The 7691-nt window shown below is 48.4% G+C and overlaps 1 protein-coding gene across 5 annotated transcripts in view; it reads right to left on the minus strand.

The window, feature by feature from the left end:
- The window catches only part of LOC101772652 (peroxisomal membrane protein PEX14), a 3929-nt gene extending 1648 nt beyond the window's left edge, over positions 1-2281 (minus strand). The window contains exons 1-9 of one of the 5 annotated variants that reach the window (XM_012844838.3): positions 2092-2280; positions 1757-1965; positions 1616-1667; positions 1062-1237; positions 800-983; positions 550-720; positions 330-361; positions 187-233; positions 45-101 (exon numbers count right to left, since the gene is read on the minus strand). In XM_012844838.3, coding sequence (XP_012700292.1) covers positions 45-101; positions 187-233; positions 330-361; positions 550-720; positions 800-983; positions 1062-1237; positions 1616-1667; positions 1757-1965; positions 2092-2137 — 974 coding nt within the window. In that variant the 5' untranslated portion in view covers positions 2138-2280. Of the gene's footprint in view, positions 1-35; positions 105-186; positions 234-329; positions 362-549; positions 721-799; positions 984-1061; positions 1238-1615; positions 1668-1756; positions 1969-2091 lie in introns of all 5 variants that reach the window. The other 4 variants (XM_004960894.4, XM_012844837.3, XM_004960893.4 and 1 more) reach the window with 4 other exon arrangements.
- Positions 2282-7691: the final 5410 nt, after the last annotated feature.

Consider the following 7691-nt stretch of genomic DNA (forward strand, 5'->3'; position numbering starts at 1 on the left):
GGTATGTCAAAATATTAAACCAATCAGCTCCTTACCTCGCATATGATCTTGAAAATGACCCAGCAGTAGGTTCAATAGGTGCTGGCGCAAATGAAGACCTCCTGCTAAAGAAACCCAACAGTAGGTAAATAAACAAGGAAACACCAGTCTCAGTAAGGCAAGAAAGAAAAAATTCAGAAAAGATACCAACCGGAGCCGAAGTCACCGTTTGATGCACCATACATGTTAGTTTGCTACAAAAAGGGGAAGTGGTCAGAAATAGGATGATGATTCAAAGCAAGAGCATGCTTGTGGAACAGGAATACAGGATGGACACTATAAGTGCACACCTGAGAAGCTCTCCATGAACTGTTAACTGGCCCTGAAATTGCAATCAAACAAATGGTAGTTTTGTGAGATTCTCATAGATATCAGGGTCAACAATTATATTGAAACAAGAAAGCAAAATTTTCTAATCTAGGGCCTGCATGCAGATAATTTTACACAGCACAAGGTACAATTCTGATAACAGAGCTAAGCACAAAGGACACATGAATTGTCAACACTGACCGTTCCTTATAGCAGGAGGGGCATGCTCTTCCAGTGGGCGGTACTGAGAAAATCTATCCTCCCTGGTAATGTTTATGGATTCCCTGCTATGATTGAGTGACTCGCTCAAAGATTTTAACTCCCTGGCTTGGGAATCTAGAGCTTGTGTTAACGTTGAAAGTATCTTCTTCTCTGTCAACAAGAACACAATAACATTATTGGCAAGAAAGAAGAAGCAAACCTGCCAAACCATAAACAAGTAGAGTGAAACCTTCATCCTTTGAAGCAAGCAGCTGTTGGTTTGTTTTAGCAATAGCAGAAACAGCAGACGCAGAAGCCTTTACAGCCTCTGCCGTTTCCTCATCAATCTTGGCCTTGGGTTGGTTGCCTTGAATTTCATCACCTTCTGCTACAACACTGCGTATCCAAGACTTGAGCCTGGGAATGAACAGTTTCTACAAGCAAATATGCGTCGCTTAGTGAGCCAGAAAGTTGGAAACATGTCGAGTGGTCTGGGCAGGAATGAAAAATACCTTGATAAAGACAGCAGCACTAGCACCAAAACCAAGCAACAGCCCTGCGGCAAGGAATGCTTGGTACCAGCTGAACCTGGGCTGCGTACGAAGGACAACAGGGCCAGCGGTTCCAGGCAGCACAGACTGCACTGGTGCGTATGTCTGCACCCCAGTGGATTGATTCTGGCTGTTGGCTGAAAAGCAAGCAAAGAGTGACCAGGCAAGCTTGCTAGTGACTGAAATCAACCTCTTGAGATGACACAAGCAAGAGTGCTGACCAATTTAGGTTCTGTTTGGATCCATTAGCGCTAATTGTTAGCTAGCTAATAGCTAATAGCAACTATGGAGTAACTATTAGCAGGGGGCTGTTTGGATCCAACAACTAATAGATAGTTGGATACTTTGATATATAACTATTAGCAGCCCCCAACTAGCTAATGGACTAATTGTTAGCGGGATGGGCTGCTAATAGTTAGTACGTCCATTAGCGGCCATTTTTGGATCCACACTTGCTAATTTTTGCTGCTAACTATTAGCACTAATTGATCCAAACAGGGCCTTAGCACACTCACCCTGCTGCTGTGGTTGTGAAGCAGTAGCAGTAGTAGCACTTGGTTGCGGATCCTGCAGCAGAACCAGAAAGCCGTGAGGGGGCATGAATGAAGCTGTCGGTGGCCTTGGTAGATCCAAGGAGGCGACGCGTGGTATCTTACAGGGACTCTTCGGAAGGCCTCGTCGATCTCCTGGGTGGTGAGGCCCTTCTTCTCGAGGAAGGACCGCCTGTAGACGACGGGGGAGCCCTTGACCTTGGGGTGGGAGAGGAACTTGACGGCGTTCTGGACGTAGTCCTCCCTCACGGGCTGCGGCGGCGCCTCGAACACGAGCTTCTCTGCCCCGGCTCCCGGGTCAGCATCTGCTGCTGCTGCTAGGGCAAGGATCCAGTCCAATCAGGTATCAATCAGGATCCCAATCCCTCATAGGGCTGGGAATTCAGTACAATCGACCAGTAAGAGGAAGGAGGATTATCGAATTGGAGGGAGACAGGTACCTGGGCTTGGGGATTGCTGCTGGCCGGAGCCGGTGGTGGAGGCCATGGCCTCGCCCCCGTCTCTCCCGGGAGTCGTCGGGAACGGAACGGGACGGGAGCCGTCGTTTCCTTGTGCTCCTCAATCACCTCGTCCGCTGCTTCGGTCGTCACTCGTCAGACTCCAAAACGGAAACGTGTTCCTCGTCATGGCCGGTGTGTGGGCGCGTGCATTTTTTTCTCGCAACATTATCATCCCATTCGCAACAAATATTTTTGACACGCGAAAATACACTCTTTTAGAAACGAAAAAGATTTTTTTCGTGTATATACTTTTTAATGTGATGCACTAATAATAATTAAAATAAGGTATGCTTGATTTCATTATATATTTCGTAATTGGTTTTCTTTTATAATGTTTTATGCACAATAATAGTACAAACATGATCTTTATTTTGCACATGGTGTGTTCAGCGTCAAGACCCTATCAACCACGATCAGTGCAACTATACGCATGCCATCTATAATACCCGTAGTTTAACTTTTCTCAACCTTTAGTCACAAAGAATCATTCACATCTTACTTTTCATGTATACTCCGACTCGACAACTCGTGATGGTATTCTCATAATAAACAAAGTTAATAAAAAAGCATCATAATCTAAATTGTGCACCCTTGAATTGGGTTGATCGCACCAACAATGAGCTTGACCTCTTTGCTGCCCCCCCCTCCCCCAATCGAGCTCCCCACTATGACGTAAAGTTCGACGTTGACTAAAACAAGCTCAAGGGGGGGGGGGTTGAGGTGGAAGGGCATGGTGATGGTTGTGGTGATGAGATGAGGATTGCGAGAATTTTGTCTTAACATGAAACCAGCATTCATGACGTTTTTGAAACCAGCATTCATGACGTTTTAGGTAACCACACACAAGAATACTCATTCTTTTCCTTTTTCAGAAATATCCTCTTCTTCTTTCTCAAGCCCTGCCACAAAATGAAGCAGATCTCGTCCTCTGGAAGACTCATAAAAGAGAGTTGTAACATTCATATTTTTAGTAGAAAAATGCCATCACACTTAGGTTATTTTATATATTCTCTGGTGCCTTTTTTCTCTTCCCATCTATCACCCTTCTTCCCTAGACATGTAGCAAGCGTTGATTGAATTTTAGGGTTATAAGGGAAGGAGGGTACCTGTGTCCAATGAATCTAAAGGGAGTTCCAGGATAGTAAGGTAGCCGCTAGTGGTGGCGAGAGAGATAATGGGATGACGCCACTTGGTTAGGCTGGCTGCTGGTGAGGATATCACCATGATGGATATGCACGAGCTTTGGCCTTCTCCAAGTTACAAGTCATCACCAACTTGTTCTTCGTGTTCGGTTCGGATTCAGCCGACCACCCTGGACGGAAACGGTGATATCTCCTTCATACAACATCGAAACGAAGCATTCTTTGATGTGTTGGAAAGAAGACAACGAAAGCTTTCAATTGGTTCTGGTCCTAGCTCCAGAAACTTCGTGGATCATTCTGCATGACCATGACAAGATGTTGCGTCACCAGTTTTGGGCCACGTTGGCCTTGTTTCATGTCGGGCCTTAAGCCCATGTTGTGGGCACCTCTCCCTGGTCGCCCCCAACCCTACCTCGTCCCTTTTGATATAAACTCAGTAGCCATCGCCGTAGAGACTCGGATTTTTTTTTAGTTCTAGTTTTGCATTGAGAAACTGAGATTGATTCATTGTAACTATGGCGACAAGTCCTTTTACTGTGATCTAGGACCCATATTCTTGATCTCCTCGACTGTGTCGATTAGTCCTTTCGAATTGAGAGCTTGAACCTTTTACTCATATCTATTTCATATACATCTGCAATTTCAGATTGCGTGTTTATACTTTCTTGCTTGTGTTCTTTGATTCACTTGCGGGGAAAGCCTTCTTGGTAAGGTCAATTGAGTTGTGCTTGGTTGATAACCAACGGAGCAGTGGTGTAGCGGTTGCAAGGTTCGAATCATGTTTGATTAGAAGCCCGGATCATCAACATCGAGTTCTCCACCAATCGAATTATCCATACTTATAGGAAGATCGGGCCAGTGCTACATCAGCTATAGTGATAGCATTAGGAAAGAAGGCGAAGAAGGGAGAAGGGGTAGTAAAGGAGCTCAAGGGTGGCCCATGCCGACATCAACAAGGTGGAGGGTGACCATGAGGGAATGGATAAGGTAGGAAACAGATGCTGGAGGGGGGTAGGGGCCATGGTCCCCTAACGAAGATAACCAATGATACTTAATATAATTAATTATTGTTTATGCCTTCTAATGATGTTTTCCAAGTAATTAGATCTTCTTATAATTTATTATAAGTCTAAATGTGATGTTCCCTTGTCCTATTACTATAAACATAGGTTATATCACTACTAGAAAAAGTGGCTCTAGTATCTGTTCCCAACCCCCCTCTAGTACCGGTTGTGCATCCGGTATTAGAGGGGGGTCCTCTAGTATCGGTTGGAATAACCGATACTAGAGGGTATTAAAAAATTAAAAAGCAAAATCCTCCGCACCCCCACCCCCACCGCTCCTCCTCCTTCGGCCCCTCCTCCCAACCCCCACCGCCCCTCCCCGCTGGTGGCCCCCGCTGCCCCTCCCCCTCCACCCCTCCCCGCCGGCCCCGGCCTAGCTCCCTCCGCCTCCTCTTCCTCTGCCCCATCCACCCTTGTCGCCCCTCCTCCTCCACCTACTCCGCGTCGTCGACCTCCTCCCCTGCTGCTCCGCCCAGCTCCGCCTCCTCCTCTATCGTCGCAGCCGCTCCACCCGCCCCACCTGCACCGCCGCCACCACCTCACCTCACCCCGCCGCCACTCCTCACCGCCGGTGAGAGGCGAGCGAAAGGGGGAGGGGAAGGTAGCCAGGAGGAGGGGGTGCCGCTGCTCACTGAGAGAGAGAGAGGGGAGAGAGAGGAGGGGAGGTAGGAGTAGGGGGGGAGAAAGAGGAGCATGAGGCAGGAGCAGGAGATATTTCTAAGTATGCGGTGCCGATGAGGAGGAGATAAGGTGTGCGGGGTAGCGGTGGGACGGGAAAAAATCTAAGTGTACGGTGGGAAACCTCCTAGTACCGATTGGGGCTCCAACCGATACTAGAGGTGACCCCTGGTACTAAATCCTGTAGTACCGAGTGACCCTCTAGTACCGGTTCGAGCCCCCAACCGGTACTAGAGGGCCCAAACTTGGATCCGGTACTAATGCCCCCTCTAGTACTGGGTCTAAATGTGATCGGTACTAATGTTAGTGACGAGATGTCATATTTCTAGTAGTGTATTTCTACAAGTAAACGACACATTAGGCTAAAATGGTAAAATACAGCTCATTACTTTATAACCATCTTATTTTCCTACGTTTTCGCTCGTACGGATACAATACAACGCAGTTCCAAACAGACCTATATATTATCCATCGATTTGATTTGGTTAAGCCCGACCGCTCCCTTAGGTCTAATTCCTGACCCGTCACTGAAGAGATGTATCATGTAAAGTAATCTACACCTAATATTAAAGAGAGGATGTTTCTTTCAAACGTCAACCATCAGGATATTTTGCAAATAAGCCCCTCAATTTTTTTTAATCAACCCGCAGTCCAGCACTTGTCGTACGTCATCCTCATTTTGCACAAAACCCCCTGACCTTTCATGAAATCAACCCGCAATCCTTGGTTGTTTCTATCATATTTTACGAAAAGCCCCCTAAACTTTCATGGAATCAACCCGCAGTCCCCTTTCCTTTTCCCTCTCTCCCCGACCACAGGCGACCGCCGCCGGCCACCCCACGCCCGGCTCCCTCCGCACGAAGGACAGTGATGGGGAGGAGGGTTGGATGCCGTCAAGCCAGCGAGGTAAGGAGAAGGTGCGAGGAGAAGGTCGGACGGGCCGCACCGCGCGAGATCCGGCCCGACCTCAGTTGCGGGCGAGCTCGGTGCAGTGGAGAAGGGGCTTCGATCGGCGAAGGCGACCGCCGCCGCCGCCGCTGCCCACCCCACGCCCGGCTCCCTTTGCACCTCTCCATTGCACCCCTTCCTCCTCCCTCTGGTGACGGCGCCCTTCCTCCTTGCGCGTCCTGCATCCTCAGCGAACTCTTCCACGACAGGCCGGCGAGCAGCGCAGCCAGGGGCGTGCTCCCCTCGCTAGGTCAGGCAATGAGTGGCGTGGTGAGGTCGCACGAGCGGCCACCAGAGCCGTGCGGCGGCGGCTCCGACGTGGGCCACGGTTGGAGGAGCTAGGGGAGAAGAAAGAAGCAAGTTTTGGGGAGAAATTGCAGTGGCGTCGGAGAGGATGGCCAGCTGCAGCTGTCTTATTTCAATTGGGAAGGACAGAGAAGGGAGAGGAGCTGATAGCGCTTACGGCTGCAGCTGATTGCTGCTACCTGTTAGAGGACTCCCGCGCGGCTGCGCCACCTGCCCGCCTGCCACAGCCGCCTGTGCTAGAGCTGCCTCAATTGCACTGCCGGCCTGTACGAACCAACCTTTAATGGAAACCAATCCGAGAGAGGGAGGATCTCGTCGTCATCGCCGACTGTCGGCCGCAAGCTTCCAGATTTGGATGAATAAATCGGAGCCGGCGGAATGAGCGAGTGAGGTCTAGAGAGGCAGGAGTGGTGAGGAAGAAATGCAACGCAGGGGAAGGATAAGGTTTGCAGAGGCCGAGACAGGGCCGTGAGGAACAAACGTGCCGCTTCAGGGGGATAAGGTTGTGCTTGTGCGTGATATATCCATAAGATGATAAATGAGCTACGGATGTATACGTCCGTGCAGCCGAAAAAAAAAGCCGATCAGTTAGGGATGTTTGGTTTCAGGCATAAATGAACGCTAATTCATGAGACGAATACTTTAAGCCTAATTAATTCATGATTGATCAAGAGCTGTGCTCGTCCCTGCTTCCGTCGATTCCAAGTGTGGGTCCTACGTAATAAATAGATGGCATCAAACCATCCACAAATGTCTTCTATTACTACTACTAGGGACAACACACCAACATATTGTGAAGCGAAGCAAACATATTAGGAACAAGCGAATAATAACGTGAGAGCAAGTAAGGACCCGTAGCAACGCACGGGTATTTCTGCATGTAAAGACTAAAGAGTGAAAGAGAAAAGGAAAAACTTAGGGCAAGTACATTGGTGTCGTCTAATAGGCGGTCTCATGCATTGACACGTAATCTTGAGACGATTCAACAGGCAACCCGTACAATGGGTTGTCCTATAAGTTGTCTGGTAGTGGTATATAATTCCTTAATTTGTGCATAAGAAAAATAAAATATTATGAGTTGCATGGCAACAATAACTCGTACAATGGTTGTTAGGGTAAGTACATTGCTACACGTCAGCGGTCTCATAGGTCGTCTCATGCAGTGCCACGTAGGATTTTTGATGATGTGGAGGACAGAGAGCGAGGAGAAAAAAAGAGGTCGTTGCTTCGCAGAACACCCCCCTCATGAGCTAAATTGTAGGACTACGAGACAGCTTAAACAACCATTGTACGAGTTTTTGTTTGCTATACAACTCACAAGATATATTGTCTCTAGGACACAGTGAGAGAATTATACTTCCATAGCCGACTACTTCTAGGGCAACCCCTTCGACCAGGTTGC

This window comes from Setaria italica, chromosome III (genome assembly GCF_000263155.2).
Source record: "Setaria italica strain Yugu1 chromosome III, Setaria_italica_v2.0, whole genome shotgun sequence".
NCBI lineage: Eukaryota > Viridiplantae > Streptophyta > Magnoliopsida > Poales > Poaceae > Setaria > Setaria italica.